The 24,942-nt window shown below is 40.2% G+C and overlaps 1 protein-coding gene across 5 annotated transcripts in view; it reads left to right on the top strand.

Moving 5' to 3' along the window:
- The window catches only part of FRY (FRY microtubule binding protein), a 420,573-nt gene that overhangs the window by 218,197 nt on the left and 177,434 nt on the right, over positions 1-24,942 (top strand). For all 5 annotated transcript variants that reach the window (XM_057532698.1, XM_057532699.1, XM_007164157.3 and 2 more), the window contains one exon: positions 3,726-3,925. In XM_057532698.1, the coding sequence (XP_057388681.1) occupies positions 3,806-3,925 (120 nt within the window). In that variant the 5' untranslated portion in view covers positions 3,726-3,805. The remainder of the gene's footprint in view (positions 1-3,725; positions 3,926-24,942) is intronic.

Below are 24,942 nucleotides of genomic sequence, written 5' to 3'. Positions count from 1 at the left end.
GTGGCTCACGGGCCCAGTTGCTCCGTGGCATGTGGGATCTTCCCAGACCAGGGCTCGAACCCGTGTGCCCTGCATTGGCAGGCAGATTCTCAACCACTGCACCACCAGGGAAGCCCTAGATGTAATTTTTGAGAGCAAAGTTTACCCCTTAATATACCAAAACTTTTTTAGTGTTTTCCTTTTGAAATGGAAACCTTTTGCAAATTTATATCGTTCTTTTTCCTCACCTTCTCAAATACAGGACTAGATGTTGAACTTGTTCTAACCTTTCCACGGGACTCAGGCTTATCATTGTGAACGCTAATCATGACAACCTGCAGGATGGAGATATCCTTGCCCCCAGTGTCATGTTCTGTGGCCCTGTGCTAAATGGCTTCAGGCAACTGCATTTTTAAGTTCTGGCGGCTTTTGAGAGTTGTGCCTTTTTTCTTCTTTTGCTGTTGGTGCATCTACCCATAGATGTTGTACCTTTCCCTTGTAATTTTCTGTTTCCAGACTATTATGAACTTAGAAACTAGACAATTGATCTTAATTATGTGTAGATTAAGGGCAAGCAAGTGCTGAGGGAGGATATAACGATTTTTTTCTAATGGTAGTGGTCTAATGTTTAGTGTGAACTATGTGACTAAATTTCGAGTGCCAGGAACATGTATTTTCTGCTTCTCAACTATATTTGGTAACAGTATATAATTTGAGTCACTGAAAGGTGCCATGAAAATTATCCTAACAAAAAGCTAGAATTTGCTATGAATTATGGTGGGATGAAGAGGGGTTTCTAAAACTTGGGAGTGGATCTAGTTCCAGGACACTCACCCATTAACTCTCACGGCGTCTCCATCTGCCCAGCTGGTCTGTTTGCAGCCAGAATGATGGGCACCCTCTCCTTGAGTCGCTTTCAGCTCTGACACAGGGCTCTGCTGGGCTTGGATAGTTCCAGCTCGCTAAGGCTGTGCACACAGACTTTTGTACTCACAAGGATGTCTGGGCTTTGAACTATAGGCAGAAACCATTTTTTATGATAGCAGTGAATTGGTATTTTGGCCTTTTAAATGGAAGAGTTGTCTGGGAGACATTCTGGTATCTGCATTTCAGCTCTTCTGGTTGAAAATGCAGCTTTGCAGGAGGACTGCTACAGGTCACTGTTAGGAAAATTCTCTCACTATAGTTAGGACTTTTAAGCCCCAGAGCCTTATGATTATGGATCTGGTCTTGCAGTTGTATCCCATCCACCTGATTATTGCTGTCTTCTAGAAATAGATTAAATCCTGTGGAAAACTAAAGGGAATAAAAAGTCCTCCACTTAGACTTCTTCGGTTTCTGTTTCAGTCTCAGTCCTATGACACAGTGCCCTTGATACATTAGAATGATATCTCGTGGAGATCCCACGTCCTTCTGTAGGTTGGACCTGGGAGGCTTCCTACTTCCACCAGGTTCTTGCACTTAGGGTAGGAGGTAAGGCAGAGGAATGGACTTCATTTGCATCACCTGATTTTGAATATGCTCTTTAGAATTAATAGTACCTTTCAGTAAGCTGCAAGGAGTGCCATTCATTAATGACTCTTCACTGCAAATGTTTCACCCTGTTCCTTTAAAACTGTGACCACTGATTCTTCTCATAGTGTACCCTCCTTATGAATCACTTCAAGACATACAGAAATAAAGTTAGATGTCATTTATTTATTTAAAGAGATTTATTAAGTATTACCTGTGCGAAGAACTCTGTGTGAGATCTGGGAGGCTACAGTCTTGTGAGGGGACACAGAAAAGTATATGGTTCAGTTACAGAGCCAACCCTCAGCAGAACTGCGTGACTGATGATAATGATTCCACTTGTCAGCTGTCTCTGGAGCCTTCCTTAGGTCATGCAGGATGTACAAGGCCAAAGCGCAAGAGTTAGACGTTTAAACCTTGTCATACAAACTGACCAGTGAGGATTGGCCTGGTGGAGCAGGTTTCATGGAGATGAGAGTCAGAGTGGTTCTGAGAGGCCGGGAGGATTAGATGAGCAGAGGAAAGTGGAAAGCAGCAGCTGAGGGACAGCAGGAAGTTGCAGGTGAGGGCGGTGTACCCCTGGGCCAGCCGGGGCCATCAGCGCGACTGGGGTGCATTCAGAACCAGGCCGTGTGCTTGAGGCTTGATGATGAGAATTGAGAGCCATTGCACATTTTGAGCAGAAATGTGTTAGAATTAAGCTGAAGGAAGATTCGTTTGGTATGTGAAACGAGTGAAATTAAGCCAGCAGTGGGGCTGCCGTAATAATCTAGCCATAGGTTTCCAAAGGCCTAGACTAGGATGGAGCTAGTGAGAATGGAGAAATGAGAAAATGGAATCATATACAACCGATTTTATTTTATTTTTATAACTTGAGAGGCCATATTCTTAAAGTTTAGTGGTAGTTGAGACATGGGAAGACCCTCCAGATGTAAGGGAGTCCCCACCTGTATGGCAGGTTAAATGAAGTGGAGAGGAGGGGACGTTAGGAAAGAGTAAGAAAGATGACAGAGAATCTACATGATGTGAGGACATGCTGGTAATTCCATAAAATTAATAAAATTTTTGCCTGGCTTCCTCAGAATTTGGCTTGAGATAGAAAGAAGTTTAAGAGAAGCCTTGAATTTATTTGTAGTTTTGAGAAAAGAGTGTTCAGCTTTCATGGAGAACTTTTCCCCTCCTTTATTATCGATGACATACCCCCATTCTCTTGACAGCCAAACCGGTGTCCAAACTGGAAATCTGCTTTTGTTTTTCTTGACTCCTCTCCTTAATCTCTGTATCCAGTCACCCAAACTATCTAGTTTTCCTTCTAAAAGTCTACTTTATCATCGTCCTCTCCTCAGTATACCTAATGCCTGTCACCTAAGCTCACCTACTCTCATATTTCTTCCATTGAATATTGGAAGATGGAAGGGGCTAGTCCTTGTTAGAATTCAACATGTCAAAGGATAGTCAAAAGTAGAGAGACATGAAATTTTCATTTATGAATAAGAAAATTTTTTTCTGTAACTGTCAAATTAAAGCAGTGGTCTGTCTGTTGCATCCTGAAAGGAGGCCACTCACTGGAGATTCTGATAATGGCCTCTGTTCAAGATCTAATCCAAGTAGGGAATCTGCACATTTTATGAACGATGAGGAGGGGCATCCCAACTTGAACCAAAGAATGGTGAGAGGGAAAAGAACCCACACCTTGGATGGCATAGATGGCACTGCTTGAGCCTTTTATCTTTCAAGAGGGGCATCCCTTTCAGGAGCAAGAGCCAGCTGGGCTTCTGAAAATTGCTTCTTGGAAACTTCTGGAAGGGACGACCCCAGAGTCTTTTCCATTATTAGAATGAATCACAGAAGACAGAGTGCCCCTGGTTATCAGGAAAACCAGGACAAGGAATCACTTGTTTTCCCCTATGCATTTTCTTAGTCCATTTCCTTGGAACATAAAAAAGAAGCTAAAAACATCCTAAACGTTTTAGGATTTATCAGCTGTATTATGTCTTTGCAACACGATTTACCTAAAGCAGTGTGGTAACCAGAAGTACTTCAAGATAAATATGGCATCACACACACTTACATAATCAAAATAGTTAAATCCTAACACCATAAGGCCAGGCTATGATATTGAGTACAGCATTCTTCATGTGATTCATATCCTTATATTTATGGTTTAACACAGCCAATCTGAATATTGATGATGTTATTTTCAGCCAGTAAGAATATCCATTCTATTTTTTCAGCTTCTCCGGTTGGCAACGGTTATATCAAGCCTCCAGTTCCACCTGTATCTGGCACACAAAAGGAGAAAGGGCCACCAACCATGTTACCCATCAGTGTGGACCCAGACAGCAAACCTGGAGAATATGTCCTCAAGAGTTTATTTGTCAACTTCACCACTCAGGCTGAGCGCAAGATTCGAATCATTATGGCAGAACCCCTGGTGAGTATGCACAGGAGACGCGTCTTTTTAAATTCATCTTGACACTGAATATAGATTTTACAGCTCTAAGAAAGGATGGATGGCTTTCCCCCTAGTTTCCAAATGTTTGATACCATAGGTAATTTTTAAAAGATAATAGTTCAGTTTGCTGATTTAAGAAAAAAATTGTGGATCCAGGACTTCAAAACAATCCTTAGACAATACAGTTCAGCAGCACGCTTCACCACTGCATTTAGGAAAAATAAGCATAATTTAACGTTAAGCATAATTTAACGTTATTAATCATAGAAAAATTGTGTTCATAGCCTCTGCTGTGTCATATACTTTAGTCAAAATCTTTTGTCCTATTTTTAAAGTAAAAGAAAAAGAAATCATCATTCTTCAAGGGCTGGCCTGAGCTCCTAGTTTGAGAACATATGGTCTCAGTGACATCTTATCCAAGGAAATTTTTTGTTGAGTCGTTCAGAAATACCACTCTGTTATCTGAAAATTGGAAGACTGGAAATTCTTGACTCAGTTACCTTTAGGTCCTTTCTTAGATAGATAATGCCCTTCAACGTCAGTAGTCAGTATCTTTCTTTGCAAATGATTCTGCTGCAAAATAAGGCTTGTGGCTTCAGCCTTATGTTCATTACTTCAGCAAGGGCTCTAAGGACAGTGTGCTAAATCTCCAAAGGACAGTCAGAAAGGAAGAAAGTCCAAATGGAAGATTCAGATTACTTGTTTTCTGACCTTGGTAGGCCACACACAATAAGAGAAAGGAAAGGAATTCAGAGTGACGCAGCTCTTTGTATGAAGCTTGGCTTTGTACCTCCTGTGAGGAGACTGGGACAGGAGAAGAGGTCTGGGGTTGGCTTTAAGGCAGGGGTCCCCAACCCCCGGGCCACTGAGCTGTCTTGTTAGGAACAAGGCCGCACAGCAGGGGGTGAGCAGCGGGTGAGCCAGTGAAGCTTCATCTGCCGCTCACTCCCCATCGCTCCCCACCGCTCCCCACCGCTCCCCACTGCTCCCCATCCCTCCCCGTCGCTCCCTGTCCCTCCCTGTCGCTCCCCGTCGCTCCCCATCCCTCCCCGTCGCTCCCCTTCGCTCCCCACCGCTCCCTGTTGCTCCCCATCCCCCCCGTCGCTCCCCGTCCCTCCCCGTCGCTCCCCATCGTTCCCATCGCTCCCCACCGCTCCCCATCGCTCGCATTACCGCCTGAACCATCCCCTGCCCCCCCTTTCCATGGAAAACCTGTCTTCTATGAAACCAGTCCCTGGTGCCAAAAAGGTTGGGGACCGCTGCTTTAAGGCATCATAGCTTAAAATAATTAAATGTAATATTGAGCCCACTGCCTAAGTCTCAAAAAAATACATAACGGATGATAGTCAACATCATCTGTTAAAAAATAACCTTTATGAGAATCACAATTTAAGGTTTGGGAATCAAAATTCAAGAATATTTAAGTGTATGGTTGCCCAAAATTTACAAACTTTGCATTTTAACGTTATTAGAGCAGTGAATTCTAACTTCCTATTAAGGAAAATGTTTTCTTGGTTTTACAGTTTAAATCATTTATAATAAATGAAACCTTAGTACTGTACCTTTTCCCCATTCACCCATGTTTTTGTGTTTTTAGTACTCTTACTACTAATAATAGCTAATATTTCTGGAGCACTTACTATGTGCCAAGCACTGTGCTTAATGTATTATGTCCTTTAATCTTCACAATGACTTTAGGTAGGTAGTATTTATATCCCTGTTTATAGATGGGAAAAGCTGGCACAGAGAGGGGAAAGTAATTGCCCAAGGTCACACAGCATTGATTTGAATTCAAGCTCGTTCTCTTCAGAGCCCACCTCTGAACCATTCTACACTCTACTGCCAGTCATTGTCACGTAAAGATACCTTCTTTCACTTTTTTGAACAAGCCAATACAGGGCTCCCCATAACTTGAGTCCAAAGATCACGTGCCCACATTCCCATTGCTCCAAACGGTGCTGATCCCTGGAACCCTCTGAGCTCTTTGAGAGGTGCCGAGGCAGCCCAGGCCCCCTCCCCCTGCCACCTGGGTTCCAGAGATCACGGGGGAGTTAAGGAGGAGAGAGTGGGAAGGCACAGAAAAGAATCGTTTCACTCCTTGACAGTGGAACAGTGCCAAAGTAGCAGGCCAGGGCTCTCTGAAATTGTGTATCATGGTGGATTTTCCCAAGAAACTGGGAAGTTGTACAGTAGTTGAAAGAGGTGCTTAGAAGGCTAGATCCTGAGCCATCCCTGTTTCCAAAATAATCGTTTAGATACTGTTACTTAAGAATTTATGAAGTAAAATAGTTTGGCTTTAACTTTTTCATCTTTAGTTTACTCAGTTTGGCATGTGTCTGCATGACGTTTTTCTTCCTGGAGTAAACATTATGTCTGAAAAAGTAACATGTACCACAGCATTCTTTTAATTAGAGGTAGCCATTTTTTTTTTTTTTTTTTAATAGAAAGTCTTTATTTATTTATTTATTTATTTATGGCTGTGTTGGGTCTTCGTTTCTGTGCGAGGGCTTTCTCTAGTTGTGGCAAGTGGGGGCCATCTCTTCATCGCGGTGCGCGGGCTTCTCACTATCACGGCCTCTCTTGTTGCGGAGCACAGGCTCCAGACGCGCAGGCTCAGTAATTGTGGCTCACGGGCCCAGTTGCTCCGTGGTATGTGGGATCTTCCCAGACCAGGGCTCGAACCCGTGTCCCCTGCATTGGCAGGCAGATTCTCAACCACTGCGCCACCAGGGAAGCCCGAGGTAGCCATTTTTGTTCCTTCCTATGAGACAACGTAAAGGTCCCCAAACAAGAAAAATGGAAAAGAAAAAGTGCAAGTCCTCTTCATCAGCAAATTTTCATTGTGTGCCCAGGGTGAGAGAGTTTATTAGATGCTGATGGCCAAGTAGATGGACATTGTGTTTTTAGCTGAAGAAATGTATTCAATCAATTTTCAGTATCGTTGCTTTTTATAAAAAGTGACTATTTACTCCCCTTGTATTTTTTGGCAGAGATGAAAGCTTCTGTGCCATTTCCATTTCTTGTCTGCTGAAAAGTGCTTAGTAATTTTTGCCCTTGTATTTGCTTACTTATGGGACAATAAATGTGAGTAGATTCTGTGGCCTGTTACCTGATTCTAATGTAAATGTGCATTTGGCATTTTGTTCTGTAGCCATAGCAAGAAGAAGTGTTATTTTTGATGTATGTGTAGTACATGTAAAGCGAACTCCAAGTAAATGTGCCCTACTATTTCTTTTGCTGAGGTTGGCTTTATTTAGAAAGACGTTGAGTCTTTTAAAAACCTGGATTTATGTGGGCTTGTATCATATCACAAAGTTGTATTCTGTTATCTCTAATATAATTAAAACTTGTATGGAATAGCAAAGGTAATTTTTTAAAATTTTGAAGTATAGATTTATTATCTATGGGGCTACTCAGGAATCTGTATTTTTCAGTTTTATTTAGAAAACTTAGTCCTTCGGAATTCCACATCAGTTAGACTGTGTGGGATCAATTATATACAATACTAAATTAAAGTTGTATTTACAAATTACCAGTATCCAAATAGGTAACTTAAATGAGGAAGAAAGGACAGGAAACAAAAATGTTCTACCAAAATAAAATATTAGATATTTTTCTCGTTTAACATCTTTCACTGGTTCAGCAGTATTGTTCTTTGTATCCAAAAGATGCTCAGATCATATTCATTAATATTTATGGATAAGTCGATAATTTTATTCTATTTTTGTTGCTTCATGGGGTCATTTGATAGCATTTGCTCTTGGCTGGTCTTACCATTATTTCACCTTTCCCAAGCGAAGTGTTTTAAACAAGGTAAATTGGGTCATCTGTATCTTTTTAATATTTTTATTTCAAAATAGAAAAAGTACAGAAAACAATGTAACAGATGGTTTCCCTCTTGCCTCCTACTCCTTTCTTCTGGTTTAAATTTTCTTTTTCCCAAAGTATATCTTTTTGTAGTTCTTTAAGTAACAGTAAGTGGGTGGTAAATCACTGTCTTGTTTATCTTGGATGCCCATATTTTCCCCTCAATTATCAGTGATAGTTCAGCTAGGAATAGAATTCTAGTTTGACATTTATTCTCCTTCTAGACTTTTGACAATATATTTCACCATGTTGCCTCAAGCATTGCTGTTGAAGAGTCTGTGGTTGATTTGCTATTTGTTTGTGGATTATTTACTTTTTTCTCTGTTTGCTTTTATGGTTTTTTGCTTTGTGTATAGTGTTCTGCAGTTTCACTACATTGTGTGTTTAGATGTGGATTTTTTTTTTTTTTAATTTTGTTTTTGGCTGCACGCAGGCTTTTCTCTAGTTGAGGCGAGTCGGGGCTACCTTTTGTTGCAATGAGCGGGCTTCTCATGGCAGTGGCTTCTCTTGTTGCAGAGCACAGGCTCTAGGCGCACGGGCTCAGTCGTTGTTGCACACAGGCTTAGTTGCTCCGCAGCATGTGAGATCTTCCCAGACCAGGGCTCGAACCCATGTCCCCTGCATTGGCAGGCGGATTCTTAACCACTGCACCACCAGGGAAGCCCCTGGATTTATTTTTATTTTCTTGTTTGAGACTCATGTTTCTTGAATTGAAGGTTCTTTCATCAGTTCTGGAAAATTCTTAGCCATTAATTATTTGAATATTGCCATTTCTCCACTTTTCCTCTTCTCTTTTTCTGGCATTCATATTAGATGTACATTGGAACTTCTCGTGATATATTACATATCTTTTTACCCTTCTTTAATTATTTCTACCTCACTGTCTCTGGCTACCGCATCCTGAGTAATTTTCTCAGGTCTATCTTCAATTTATTAATCTTATCTTGGGCTATGTCTAATCTGTTGTTTAATGTGCCCAGTGAGAATTATAATTTTGGTGATAGAATTTTTTATGTCTAGAAGTACTGTTTTAAAATCTATTTAGGTGGGTTTTATTTTTTTAGTTTTTTTAGGGGTTTTTTCCTTATGTTTAGAATTTCTTTTTTCTGTCTTTGATCACTTAAACCTACATTTTTGTGTGTGTCCTCTTTTAGGTTAGCCCCAGAGTCTTCACCATCTGGGCCAAATATTACATTAACTTCTTGGTTTGCAAGTTTCTGCACCTAGAAGGTGATATAAATGTAAGCTCCAAACTCTTGTAAGACTTGAGACTGTGGTTTCGAATTCTTGGGGAGGATTTTGTTGTTGTTTTTACCTAGAACCCAGGCAGGGATCATTGGAATATCTTTTCATCTTCCTGTGCCAGTGCATAGATTTGTCCCTAGTCCACTGTTTCATTGTTTAGGACCAGGGTTTATATAGGTGTCTTATTTCCAGTGTCCCACCTCTCAAGGCTCACAGCTTTGTTTCCTGTCCCCAAGTAGACAACAACAAAAAGCCTCCAGCATAACGAGACCAGTAGTCCTCTCCCTGTGTAGCCACTACGTCACCTCATATCTTTCTGCCTTTCATTTCCCTTTTCCTTTCTTGTGAACTCATTTCTGCCTTTAAAAAAAAAATCTTATACTCCATTCAACATTTCCAAGTGTCTGTAGCATGTGAGTTTTTGCATTATCTTTGTCCATTATCCTGCCAAAGCCCTCTGCAGAGCTCTTGGTTTGCTTTTCATGCAGATAAGGGCAGGGTGGGTCTTTGCACTGTGAGGTTCCTGTGCAAGCAGACGTTCCCATGGTGAGGTGGGGATGTCCCCAAGATGCATAAAAGGGAGAGTGAGGGGATTGTCACCAAGTCTTCCTCTTCTGATCCTGAGTGATGAGTTTCCCCTAAATACAACCTGTCCCTTTCATTCTCTTATTCAGATCCTTCATATCACACCCGTCTGCTCCTTGATTTAACTCCAGCCTACCTTTCTTCCTCCATGGATCTTTGAGCCATGTTTCAATTCTGTGCTTGCCTGCCAACGTGTGTATAGCACACTGTCCCCTCTTCCTGGAATCCCCCTCATCTCTCCATCCTGCCTATCTTTCAAGGCCCAACTCAAACACCTTTGAAAAGGTTTACTTGATTTCTTCCCTGCTGACTCCACACAATTATGCAGTTGTGGATATATACACTTGTAAGTCTCTACTTTATCTGAACCACCATATCATTATCTCAAGCAAACTGCCTTCATTAAGTAAGAGTATTAGAGTAGACTAGAATAGAAAATATTAGAGAACATTATAGATTTTAAGGGTAGATGTTGTTTTATGGAACTTTCAGTTGTGTGTATATATATCAGACCTTGGTATAAAATGTATATTTTTATGGTATAAAATTTATATTTTAGGGGTGGAGGATACAGACTTTTTATAAGTTAAAGAAGCACGTTACTAGTCTTTAAGTTCCTACAGGCATTAACTGTGTCTTATCTACACACACACACACACACACACACACACACACACACACGCACACACGTCCCTGTTTCTAGAAAATCTCCTTTATATACAGTAGACTGTTTTTTGAATGAATGAGTATATGAATGAATGAATGGATAGATGAATGAATGGATGAAAAAAATACTAATAGGGACGTCCCTGGTGGCGCAGTGGTTAAGAATCCGCCTGCTAATGCAGGGGACACAGGTTCAAGCCCTGGTCCAGGAAGATCCCACATGCCGCAGAGCAGCTAAGCCCATGAGCCACAACTACTGAGCCCACGTGCCGCAACTACTGAAGCCCGCATGCCTAGAGCCTGTGCTCCACAACAAGAGAAGCCACCGCAATGAGAAGGCTGCGCATTGCAACGAAGAGTAGCCCCTGCGCGCCGCAACTAGAGAAAGCCTGCACGCAGCAATGAAGACTCAATGCAGCCAAAAAAGAAAAAAACTATAAAAAAAAATTAATATAGTAGCTCAAAAGGAATGTAGGATCCTGTGTGTTTCTGAGGGTCGTCTTGCCAACCTCTAAACAGATAATAATGGATTTTGTTCTGTCCTTTGTACCCCTCGGCAGATGAATGCCCTACAATCTGCAGAGTACAAGGGACGTTAATTCTCAGCCTTCTGCCTTGGGGCATCTAAGGATACCTCATTATTCATTGATACGGTCACCTGCTCCCATTTCACCGGAGCAGTGTGTGAAGAGGAGAGTCAGGCTGACTCTTAGCGGTCGGACTCAGCCTCAGAATATACGCTCTCATTATCTCTGAGTCTCTCCGGTTATATACCATCTGTCACTGGAGTCTCAGGCAATTACCTTCTCAATAAACTCTCTTCCAAAAAACAAGGCCCTTCAGCTTTTCGAAATTCAAGATCTCGCATAATCTTGACTTTGCAGATTTAATGGAAAAGAAGAGATGAAACAACTTTTCATTCAGCTTGATCTGGATCTGAATCCTGATTCTGCCTCTTAGTGTTGTGAGGCCTTGGGCCAGCCAGTCAGTCTCCTTTGTTTCTCATTTGCAAGAGCCTAGCTCATGGGGTGGGTGAGAGAATTCGAGGTAATGTGTGGAGCTGTGGCGCAATTCTTAGCATGTTCTAGGTGCTCAGTTTTCACCACCATCATCATCCTCATTGTCATCGAGGAATTGGTATCAATAACCTCATCTTCTGGTATGTTTCTCTGGTGGTCAGCCTGGTGCTTCCTCTCTTTGTGTTCATTCAGAAGGAGTGGAAGCTTGAACAGGGTGGTTGGATGCCTGCTGTTACCATGCCCTGTTATTGTCAGATGGTTGTTCTGATCTCTGCCTTGGCAATGAGAAAGGTACAGCCAAAGCTGGTTTAAGCAGACCTGGTCTGGATCCTTTAGGGATTTACGCTCTGGGAGGTGACAGAGGCAAACAAAAGTCTACAAGAGAAGGCAGCAGCCCCACTGGCTCACTGTTATCTCCCGCAAAATACTTATGCGGGTATAAGTTGTGAGGACCTAGGAAATGAAACCAGGGATTTGAGGCGAGTCCACATAGAATGGTTTTCCACGGCTTTCCAAGAGGAAATTTCACAGGCCCCTGAGGATCGGGGTCTCGGAGACAAGTAGGAACATTGTTGTGCTGGGTTGTGCTGGGAAGCCAATGGCCCAAAATGTGAAAAGCTGGATTATTCAACTAAGTAAAGCAAGTTCAGAAAATTTCAGAACTTTCTTTTTCCTCATTCATATGTTTAAATTTATTGAAAACATCAGAGGGAGAAATATCTAATTTTCTTAAAGTTAGTCATCAAATCAAACTGATTTTTCCTTTTTTCCTGTTTTATTGAGCTATAACTGACGTGTAACATTGTATTAGTTTCAGGCATACAACACAATGATTTGATGTATTGTGAAGTGATCCCCGCAATAAGTTTCGTTAACATCCATTGCCACACTTGGCTACAAATTTTTCTTCTTGTGATGAGAACTTTTAAGATCTACGATCTTAGCAACTTTCAAATATACAACATGGTATTGTTAGCTGTTGTCACCATGCTATATGTTACATTCTCAGAACTTACGTTTGTAATAACTGGAAGTGTGTACCTTCAAGAATTTTCAACCACACTACTCAGGCTGCCTGTTTTGTCCACCCTCCTTCCTATAATTTGACCAACACACAAAAAACTTGGTTTTTCATCACAGCCCTGCTACTAGCCTCTGCTTCCAACAAAGTCCCTTACATGTGATCCATCATTGTTTTTTTCTTCTATGAAATGTTCACAGTCAAGCCCAGTTTTAGCTCTAATGTGTATAACAAATGAAATATAAGCATTAACTCTCCACATCTCTGAGTGAATAAGTCACATCCCACTGAATCCACCCAGGTTAAAGCTTCATTGTCCTTGCGAGGAGCTGCAATGAAGCAATGAAGCTAAACTGGGTACTGGACCAGGGGTTTCATCTCGATCTACAGCCTAACAGCATAAAATGTCAACAGGAAGAAGAAGAAATTCTAACTCACCTAAGACTTAGAAAGCAAGTAATGTATTCTCTACTTTAATTGAAACCTGGAGAGAGGAAAAGATCTGCATAACCTCAAAAGAAGAACACACACCTTTCATCTTGTCCTTTAGCAGAGCCTATGACTGAGCAGGAGAGCGGAGCTCGCCTTCCTGTAAATGTTCCCACATTTAAAAACATATTTAGGATGAAAGGTGATGTGACAGTGGGAAGATTTTATTATTGGGATTGCTGGAGCCTTGATAGCTGCTGCTCACAAAATAGCTAATGGATGAGATACAGGCAGGAGCTTTCAGATATTGTCCCTGTGTTGAGCTTGGAGCAGAGGTGAGGGAGGGGTGACAGATACTCACTCATAGAGATGCTAACTGGGGGATGCTGGGATGGAGCCTTAACAATCATGTAACATGATCTAGCTGGTTTGCTGACATAAGAGACACAAGTCAGGGAATTTCTGCTTTAATATAAGACTAAAAATAAACTAGAAGTAACACAAAATAGTTTCTTGGTGTGTACGTGTTTAAAGAATCCAGGATGCCAATGTCTGTTGCACCCACATCACCAACCTGTAGTGAACGTGTCATGCCTTGAGACCAAGTCTGTAGGGACAGCGGTCACGGCCAGCTGGCACAAACATGGAAAGGCTGAGCAATTAGCTCATGGCCACATTAACCGCAAGCTAATGTGGTTCTAGGTTCATGAAGTACTACTGCCTGTTGACGAACACTTGTTTCTTGGCCCTGCGTCTCAGGCTTTCAGCTCCTCCTCCACCTGATGTCGCAGGGCTGGCATCAGGACAGCACTCCAGTTAACCCCAAACTTAAGCTGGACATTGTGCTATAATAATGACACAGGTGATCCACCACCAACAAAATATGTACGGTGAGTGGTTCTAGTTGTTTTAATGAATCTGTCTGTGGCTCTAAGTAAGCAAAGCCTTTAGTAAGTGAAATACACATTCACTCCAGCCTCCTCTTAGGATTTTAGACCAGATCTAATGAGAGGTAAGAGACTATGGTTGGGATACAGTCTACTTGTAGTTATAAAAGAGCTCTTTTTTTTTTTTTTTTTGCCTCTGGCCCATATACAGATTGAACATTCTGCTGTAGTCTTGTGTTTCACCTCTGCAGGTACCTGAATAGTCTGCTGATGTCTAGATACCAGAAACTATCAGATTCTTTAATCAGGAACTTTTTTAATATTTAAGGAATTTGTGAATTAGGGAATCCTGCTGCACTAACTGAAAGGCAGAATTACTACCTCTAATTAAATTTGAATCTTTATATGGTGAATTTCATGAAAACTGTTATAATTAGTCATGCTTATAGCCTGATAGCCATTCACTAACCTCAGTGTTGATATTTCAAGATAGTATTTCATCATACTGAGATTTGCACGTTGGTGGGTTTTTTGCACTGTTGTATATGCAAGTCTTCCTATACCACCCAACTGTTACATGTCTGTCATCTAAGGATGTGTAAATAGTAGAAACAGCAGCTTTAATATCTCTCTGCACTATGGATTCAAGTCAGCTTCCCAAAAGGACAACCAGCTAGTGTTTTTAGCCAAACTTCTCTTTAAATAGAGGCTCCTCTTACTTCAACAAACCTAGTAAGGGAAATAGAAAGAGAATAAAAATAATTTCTAGATTTAGCTGCCTGAGTATAGTGATAGAATCAAAGTAATGCTGTCCTTAAAGGAGACTCAGAAACAGTTCAGGTCAGATAAGGAATATTTATGTTACATTTCACAAAGTACTAGCTTATTTTCCAAGTTATAAATTAAAAAATAACTTTAAAAATAACTATTTCTTAGCAGAGCAGCTCAGCCTGGCACCCCTTACTTAATCTAGTAAGGCTTTCACCAGAAATCTGAAAACTCACCCTAACCCAGAAAGAAAATAGTATTAATAGCTAAAACCAGACATAATTGTTGAAAGGTTGCATTTAGCCGCCGAATGAGGTGATCTTTCCAATGAGCTCACAGACTCACTTTTTTCTGTGTACTGTTCAACTTGAAGTTTGTTTTCCTTGTTATGAATATTCTTGGATTCACACAGATGAAAAGTTGTTCTTTTGTGACTGTTAAATGGAACTTTTTCGGCCATGAAATGAAATTTAATGCACCATGAGAGTAAAAGTTTCACTGAACCTTATAGCAAATAAACCATATGGAAAGTATCATGAAGTAATACAAAAAAAACCCCCAAAAACCCAAAGGGGTTTTTACTTCAACTTAATAGTATCCAATTCAATTCATCCATGGGTGAGGCCATAATTTTTATGTCCAGTGACTGTGAGAAGATTATCAAAGTTTCTTCTTTTTGAGAGTACAAAATCAGGTGAAGATTATTCCTCAAGTTATTTTCAGTCTAGCCTTTTCTGATTATATGCTTCTTCTTACTATTTATAGAGACATCATTTTTAACACAAAAGATCATTTGAAAATACATCATCATTTTTTAAGTCACAGAAAATACCAATAAAAGTAAGTTCAGGGACTTCCCTCGTGGTCCAGTGGTTAAGACTTCGCCTTCCAATGCAGGGGGTGCAGGTTCGATGCCTGGTCGATCAGGACCTGCCTGGTTCGATGCCAGGAAGCTAAGATCCCACATGCCTCGTGGCCAAAAAAACCAAAAAACATAAAACAGAAGCAATATTGTAACAAATTCAATAAAGACTAAAAAAAAATGGTCCACATTAAAAAGTAAGTTCATTAATATGACATAATAAGCATGGAAGGCCCATTCCTACAATCACTATGATATAATATCACTATATTTCCACACAGCATTTTGCATTTTGACTTTCCTGAAAGTCATCGATACAGTTTTAGGCAGCAGCAATCTTTAGCACTGTAGTCATTTTAACTAGCTAAAATGCCACAGGTCATGCTAACAATAAGAAGACATATTTTATTAGGTAATTTTGATTGTCACTTACGTATATATCTAGTATTTCCGACTTAAACGATTCTTAAAATTCAGCATTCCATATGATGGTATTTCCTGATGCCTTTAGGGGTTTCTACTCAATTCATAAGTTGTAATCACGGAAGTTTGGTGGAGGTTAGATACTATAATCTTTAAATATTTTTGATTGACCTAAAATGTAGATATTGCTTTTTTTTAATTGAGGTATGTTCACATACCATGAAATTCATCCTTTAAAACTGTGCAATTCAGTGAGTATTCACAAAGCTGTACCACTAATTCCAGAATGTTGCCTTTTAATAACACTTCAAAAGAGAGAGTAGGTAAGTAGATTTTCATCTTTTTTGTTTTTTTTCAACTCTTTACCCCCTGGAGTTTCCCTTTTATTTTTACCAGAAAACCAAACCTTTTTTTTCTTAGTTAAAGTAATTGGGTCATTTCAGTTTTAACTGGGACATTTTGATTGGCTGCATGAATTTGGGTACGTAATGAATACTATATGATGATTATCATGAAGAGGATGCTGCCTATGAAACTGCCTTTTTTATCTCATGTGTAAAACAAACATTCAAGATACTTAGGGGCTGTGGAACTTCAACAGGAATGAAAATGCTCACCCGTGAGTCAAGCCAAATTCCAATTCAGAAATGGCGGCAAGGGCGGCATTCCCCCTTCACTCGCGTTCTAGCTGTTGGTTCAGATAACGGCGCTGTGTCACCAAATCCCACCTGAAAAGAGGCTTCTCTGTGGTGCTGAGTGAAGTGGTTTCCATTCTCTCGTGTTGGCTACTGACCTGTCAGTAACACTCTGAGAGGCACTTGGCTGGAAAGGCTTGTAGAGTGTGTGTCACATTCCTTTCCATCTAAATAATGCCCCGTACGTACCAGATTGGTCAGTCAGGATGTTCTAATTCCAGAGATTTCCAGCCATCACATTGGGATCAATGTCTTACCCCATAAATATCAGCTCTGTGGCTTCATGCATACCCACTTCCCAAGGTTTTCTGGGATTCCCAGTGGGTAGCATAATAAATTGTGAACTTCTCAAAGGCAAAAACTATCATGCTTATGCTCAGGATGGAGAGTGGGAACGAGACAGTGGTTCCCCCTCCTAAAGGTAGGTCGTTACTATCAGAATTGCCTCCCCTCCTCCCTTTGGTGTCCAAGAAAATAAAATGCCTTTCAGACAGATTAGGGATTCTTCTTCCCATACATTCAGTGAAAATTTTTACTTTAATCAGTATTCTTAAAGTATACAATACAATAAGCTACAGGGGTTTAAAATCTATGATTTGATGAATTTTGATAAATTTGTACCCTGGTGTCAGCATCACCTCAGTCCAGATACAGAACATTTCCATCATCCCCAGGCATTTCCTGTGCCCCTGTGCAGACAGCCCAGACCACCACCCAGGGCCTCAGGCAACTATTGATCTATATATAGATTAATTCCCATTTTCTAGAATTTTGTATAAATGGAAGCTCTAGTTTGTTTCATTCACCATAATGTATTTGAGGCGCTTCCATTTATTATTTATCAGTAATTCATTCATCTTTATTGCTGAGTAGAATTCCATTTAATGTATATACCACATTGTGTTTCTTTAGTTACCTTTGAATGGCCTTTGGGTCAAAAAACAGTGTTTGAGTACAGTTTTAACCAGCACAAGTCTTTTTTTCCCTATTCTTTTTCAGATTCTTTTCCGTTATAGGTTATTATAAGGTATTGAATACAGTTCCCTGTGCTATACAGTAGGTCCTTGTTGTTTATCTCTTATATATATGGTAGTTTGTAGCTGCTAATCCCAAACTCTTATTATCCCTCCCCACCCCCTTCCCCCTTTGGTAACCATAAGTTTACTTTCTATGTCTTTGATTAGCCAGCACAAGTCTTGATTTCCATAGATCATGCTAATAATTATAACAATGTATATTTTATAAGGTGTGTTTTTAAGTTTTATTGAAGTATAGTTGAATTTTACAATATTGTGTTCATTTCTTCTGTATGGCAAAGTGACTCAGTTATACATATATTTAAGTTATTTTTGATAGTAGCTTATAGATAGGTAGGTAGGTAGATACATACTACTTTCTATAGTAACTTCCAAGTGTGATTGTACTTGAGGCTATGCATTATACAAAGAGGAATAAGACAGATTTTTATAAGAACAACTGCCATTTTTTGGCTTACCTGTCATGTTTCAGATGTACTAATTTTCACATTAACCCTAGCAGATAGGTAATAATAATAATAATAGTTCATGTTTCTCTAGTGCCTACTGAGTGCCAGGCACTGTTCTTAATACTTGAATAACATCAACTCACCTAATTTTTCACATCAACATCATGAGATATGTACTCTTATACCCCACTTCACATACAAGGAAAAAACTTGTCAAAAGTCACACAGTTAGTAAGTGGTGGGGCTGACACTCAGTGTAGACCACCCATCTCCTGGATCCTTGCTCTTAACCACTACACTCGTGGCCCCCTTCATTTTTAGTCGGAGATGCTGAACCTGGGAGATTTAATAAAACCTTACCAAAGGTGGTGGAGCTAGGGTTAATGTCCTGATTCAAATCCTGGTTTGATTGACTCCAAAGTCCAAGCTCTAATCTACTCGGGAAAGGATGTGTATGTGAATAACCAGGATGACTTTGGTTAGGTACACAAGAACTAGAGAATACCAAAAGAGCTACTAAGAGTGAAATCTATGTTACTTCTTGTAGGAGTGACCAGGGAAAGTGTGGTGGAGTGAATGAACCTTAAAGGACAAGTACGATTTTTTGATGAGAGGTGGTTTGGTTGGGTCTGAGAAGAGTGTGAGTGTGAGTGAGTGTGTGTGTGTGTGTGTGTGTGTGTGTTAGTGGTGCCAGAAGATAAATCAGAACATGATTGATTTCAAGTCCCCAAGAACATCCCTGGGGAATGTAAACATTTGAGGAGAAAGACCAGCCTATGAAGGACACAGAAAAGGGATGTCTAAAGAAGTAGGAGGAGAAAAAGTGGGGGATGGCATGAGTCAAGTGGAAAGAAGGGAATCATCGATAGTGTTTCATTGCAGCTGAAAGACCAGAAAGAAAAGTACTGAAAGATGTCCACCAGATTTATTGTTTGGAAAGTCACTGGGGCTTCTAGGGGGACTATTTTTAGTGGTGACAGAAAAGTCAGATTGCAGGTGGTTGAAAAAGGAGTAGGGGAGGAAGGGAAGACAGGAAGTGTAGACCACTCATTGGCAAACTAAGGATGAGAAGGAGTAGGGGAGGAAGGGAAGACAGGAAGTGTAGACCGCTCATTGGCGAACTGAGGATGAGAAGGGGGTGGAAAGAAAACAGTAGCCAGAGGTGGAAGCGTGGTGAAGGCAGATGCTAAGATGAAAAGCTCTAAGCATGTTGATAGCTGAGAAAAAGAGCCAGGAGCGTGGGGGAGGCTGGCATCTGGGGAGTGGGGAGCTGGGTGACCATGCAGAGTCCCAGAGGAGGCAGGGAAAGATCCATCCATGTGTAAATGTCCACTCAGTGGACATAACGTGCACAACTGGCGTATATACTGGGACAAAAAAATCCAAAATACCAACAAAGCCAGAAACAGATGAGTGAAGGTGGCATCTTGCATTCCTCAGTAGCTGCTGTAGTTTTTACAGAAATACCTGTGGGAGATGCTCTTTTGTTCAATTAAAATGAAGATTAACTTTGTAGCCAAATTTAATTGAAGTTTCCCCTCCAATGTTCAAATAATGGATTTGTCCTTGGGACTGTTAGATTTGGCAGAGAATTGGCTTCTCTGAAATGTGCAAAGCCAGCTGCAAATAGGACAGGTTCTCTCAAGAGTTTTTAGTTCTTAGAAAAAGTGCCAAAATATTCCTCCAGGTTTGAATCTACCTTCTCATTTCATATCACAGGGTAACAGGCAGCATCTTACTTGCTAATACCTGAACTGATTTGAGATACTCTCTATCATTCTCTTGATCTGGGGATTTTCCCCCAATATTCTGGGTAAGAATCAGCATATATTGTCTTGTTTAAAGAAATCCGTTTGTAACTGAAGAGAATAAAAGGGAAACACAATTTCATCCGTTTCTATTAGCCCCCTTCTTCCATAGATCTCCAGTGGTTTTAACTAGTGCTCGTGAATTATTGCTAGAAACCTAGCCAGGTCAGTGTGAAGTGATGCTCATTTTTACCTGTGGACAAACTGAGGCACCATCAAGGAGGCTGAGTCTTCCGCCAGAAGTTCAGTGATCCCTGCAGGCAAACAAAATGACCGGAGTGTATCTTCAAGATGATTCCAACCCCCAGGTCCCTGATTGACCCTCGTCATGTAGGGAGAGACTTTTGGGGAGAAATGGTCAGTATTCAGAACTGTGACTTCTCAGGCTTATTCCTTAGATCTGTTTCCAAGGTTGAATCACAGTTGGCACAAATAAGATCTGAAGAAAAAAAATATGTGTCAGACATGAAGATATTTTGAACCTCATTTTTCTTTGGTTCAGCCTGAGAAAGGTGCCTGCCACTGTGTGCTGATTGTTCTGGATGAAATGCCTTAGCGGCATCTCAACAGTCGAGCCCACGGCTGCTCTGAAGCGGGCAGCTCACTACACGTCCTCCCTGTGTTCTGGTGAAGAAGAGGGATCCCAGTTGCGGAAGCTCAGATCTGAAAATTTTTTGTTGACTACTCAGAACAGACATGTGTATTATAAAATGTCACTGCTGATGGTATCAAAATCCTGAGTCAGTGATGCATAAACAAGTTCTTATAATCAAAAACACTAGTTTCAAGACTTGAGAAGTTTGGTGTTTTTTTTTTTTTTTAACTTGGTTGCTTTTATAGCATCCCACCATTAAATTAAAAGGTTTCCTCTAAATTACATATTAAGAATTAAAGTCACTGTAGTCATGTTAGATTTTTTTTTCAGAGAGAGGGACAATTACCCTTTATAATGTTTCTTTCCTACTTTCTGTAATACAGCTTTCTAGTTACACTTGGAAGCTTCCAGGAAGGTAAAATTAAAGTTTTAATTAACGTTAGTCGGAGTATGCGTTGCCCCAGGAAAAGAGGTGGAGCTTAGTTTCAGCTCCTGAACATTATGAAAGAGGTTACACATTTTAATGTTTCTAGTTCCAATAATAATGGTATTAAAAGGAATTTTAATAGTAGTAATGACTCTCAATTATTGAGTACTCTGTGTCATTCATCTTCTAGTTCTATGAGATAGGTTGGCATTATGTATCCTTTTGTTACCTAAAAGTTAACTGAAGCTTAGAGAGGTTAAGTAAGATCCAGTAAGGGACCTAGGGGTCAAAGTCAAATCTCTCAGGTTCCAAAGTCCATGCACTGAACTGCTATATAATAATTAAAAGATGTTAAAATAGTACCTCATAAGCAAGGCTGGTGACATAGTTAACAAATTGAATAAACTCATATTAACTCTAGTGACATTGCTGGGTGACGTGTTTATTGAAATATCTCTGAGGACAAAAATACTGGGATCATTTGAGATTAGTGAAGTCCTACCTGTGTGGGGCACATTGTGGATTTTTTTAGGCCACTCAAACTTCAGAGGTAGAAAGTGATTTATTAAATAAGCCTCTTGTATTCCCCAAATAAAACACCTTTTGATACAGAAGAGTCTCTCTAGACTTGTCTCACTGCCAGGTCCTGCTGTGCTATGGCCATCTTTTCTCTTACAGATTACAGAGAAACCCAGTGTGAAACAATTATAAAGTGAAAATGTAGCTCGTGGGCACTGAAATTGTTCGAAAATTGAGGTAGAAGTCAATGGCCTTTTTAGGTAGGTACGGGCACAAAGAGCTTTTAGAGTTTGTGTTTTCTTAAGGGAGGGAGAGGTTGGAACGTCCCAAGGTTTGAGAAGCACAAACAGGGACCTTTCTCTTTTCCTGTGGAAATGCTTGAAACCCCTACAGGTTTCTTTGTGACAGGAGAAAATTCCTCTTGGACGGGTTGGGACAGCAGTGCTCTTTGATTCAGGGGAAGCAAACTCGAAGAAAAGCGCACAGTGCAGACTGAGAAGGGCAGCTTGCTCCTCACACAGCAGGCGAGATGCTCGCCACCCAGATCCTGCCTGGAAATATGAAGAAATGGGGTGGGGTGGGGTTCCTTCTGCAGCTCCAGCAGGAAAAGATAAAGAGTTGTGTAAGTACTATAGAAATCAGTTTTAAGTGACTTAGGCCATCTTGGAAAGTGAGACATTATAAAAAATTTTTTTCATGGTGACAGAAGTGATACATCATGTTCCCCTGTTTTTAGTTTTTGTTTGTTTGTTTTTTTATGGAGAATTTCAAACATGTGCTGAAGTGGGAAGACCGTGTAATGAACACAGTGACCATCAGCAGCAGTTATCAACTCATGGCTAATTTGTTACACTCCCAGCTCCTCTCCCCAGTAGTATTTGAAGCAAATGCTAGAAACCATATAATTTAATCTGTAAGTATTTCAGCATGTATCTCCAAAAGATAAACATTCTGTTTTAAACAAAGACCATTATCACACCTAAAAAATTAAAATAATCCCGTAACATCATCAAATATCTAATGTGTTCAAATCACCAATGGTTTCATGAATGTCATACTTTCTCTTAACAGATTATTTGAATCCGGCCCCAGATCTGATTCACATAGTGCAATAGCCTTTAAAAAGAAAATCAATAGGCTCCACCTCCATTTCTGTTTTTTTTTACTCTTTGCAACTTTTTATTGAAAAAATATCTTTTTTTTACTTCAGTTTCCTTCAGTCTGAATCTTGCTGATTGCATCCCTGTGGCGTAGTGTAACATATTTCTCTTACTCCTTCCTAACTCTTGTATTTCCTGAAAATTGGAAATGATATCTAAAGGCTTGGTTAGTTACAGGGGTTTTTTTTTTTCTGTTTGTTTTTGTCAAAACTATTTCATAAAAAAAAACAAAAAAAAAAACAAAAAAAAAAAACTATTTCATAGTGTTTGCTTCCATCAGGAGGGGCTTAATGTCTATTTTGTTCTCTTTGTGCTGTTAGCAGCCCCTGATGTTCAGAGATGTTTGCCCATCTCTTCTGTTCACTGTCACCCAGTGAGCTGGGGCTTCTGGGCAAGGTCGAGTCACACGCTGAGGTCTTCTCGCTTTGGACCACTAAGAATTTTCGGGGATCCATGACCCCAAAGTTTTGTTTTTTTAGAATGATTTTTGAAAAACAAACATATCATTCAATTAATGAACCTTTAGTAAATAAGTAAATCTGTACTAAAATACAGAACAAAGACAAATTTTAAAAGCATACAACGCGCACTGTTCTTACTGGACAAGTGAGACCATTATTTTGAGCCTCCTCTGTCATAGTCTGTTTCTACTTGTTCTTTAAGTATCCATTGTTTACTCTGTGTTAATTTCATTTTACTACTTATTTAATGCTCTTTGAGACCCATGATGCCTTGAATGTGCAGACCTTGGATTCTTGCAGACCTTAGATGCCGTGCGCTGATCTCCTGCAGGAGAACCTCAAGCAGAACCGGGCCTCTGCAGATCTCTTTTCTCAAGTGGGCATGAGCCTTATTGCTCTGCCTTGTTTTCAGATGCCTCTCTCCTGAGCTTGAGCAAGTTTGCTTCTCTCCTCTTTTCCATTCTTCCCTCCTTCCCTCCCTTCCTTCCTTCCTCTCTTCCTTCCTTCCTTCTTCCTTTTCTCTTTACTTTTTAGCCAGCGTGATACTGTCTTCCCCAGGTCTAGTTTTTAACCTCTTGACACTGATAAAATCTATGTTGATACACAGAAAATCTTGGGAATGTTAAAATGTCAACTTGGTTCTCTGTGCCCAAAGCTATCTTTCCAAATGCATAGGGATATATTCATTTAATAAACCCTAATAATAAGTTTCAACTCTGTACTAGGAGTGTAGGGAGACAGTCAAGTTACAACACAGTGGAAATGCTGACAAGAATAGATGCAAAGTGCCGTGTGACAAGGAACAGATGACTCTGCCTGGGAATGGCTTAATCTTGGAAGTGACGTTTAAACTAAGTCTTCAAGGAATATGATTAAGACAGCATATTTGTGTAAGAACCGTTCAGGAGAACTTAGTGTAAAAGTATGTTGTTTTACTGGGACATAGAATTCAAGTAATTGGCTAATGGACTTGACTTTTGAGTATAGCAACAACTTACCATATTAACTTTGCTTGCTAGACATAGTAAGACTTGCCATAGGCTATTTCCTTCATATGTATGCAAATATGTGAGCATAAAATATCATGTTTATCACCATTCCCACCCAGATAGTAGTGGGAAAAAATGACTTCTAGGCATGGGACGTTCCAGGATGTGGGTGGACAGAGTCACCTTCCATCCCCCACTGTGATAGGATCTCATCTTTTAAGATGAAAGGATGGCAGATTCCCAAGGTATGGACTGCTGAGTTATTGCAGGGGTCTACAGATCCACATGTGTATCAGCCATTTAGGGTTTTTTGTCTGTTTGTTTGTTTGTTTATAAGCCCACACCATGCAGCATGTGGGATCTTAGTTCCCTGACCAGGGATCAAACCCATGCCCCCTGCATTGAGAGCACAGAGTCTTAACCACTGGACCTCCAGGGAAGTCCCAGCCATTAGCGTTTGACTGAGTACATTATAGTTTCCCATGTAGATGTATCCCCACTTTCCTAATGTATATAAAATAAGTATTGTTGCAAGATAGTACAAAACCATTTAAAAGTATCATTGAAATCATAGTATTAGCTCTGTCATTATGTATGGTTTTAAACAAGAAGATAGAATTACTATCTTGTATGTTTGGGGTGTAAGTCTATGCTTGGTGGTTGAGAATTCCTTGAAATTTTTTGACATTAAAAGGGGTCCTCATAATAGAGTGGTGAAGGTTAGGCAACATTGTAAATGCACTTAGTGTCACAGAATTGTACACATAAAAATTGTAAAAATGGTAAATCTTGCATCATATGTATTTTGCCACAATGAAAAAGTATATTAAAAAATTCCTTTAACTTACAGCAAAACACACACATGCCAATAAGAGGATCTCATAGTTGAAGAAACTGGACATCATTAGCCTACAGCTTTGATTAATTTGGCAAATGTTTAACCGTTACCAAGCAGAGCCCTGCCCTGTAACTTTAAGTGCTGGGGAGAAATAGAGGGGACTGCATTCTGCAGCTTGTAGTCTACTGGGGGTGGCAGTCAGCTCATCACTCTTGGTAAGTGCTATAAAAGGAAAAGTATAATATA

This window comes from Balaenoptera acutorostrata, chromosome 18 (genome assembly GCF_949987535.1).
Source record: "Balaenoptera acutorostrata chromosome 18, mBalAcu1.1, whole genome shotgun sequence".
Lineage (NCBI taxonomy): Eukaryota > Metazoa > Chordata > Mammalia > Artiodactyla > Balaenopteridae > Balaenoptera > Balaenoptera acutorostrata.
Note: the sequence above shows the minus strand (reverse complement) of the source record. Positions and strands in the feature narration are given on the sequence as shown.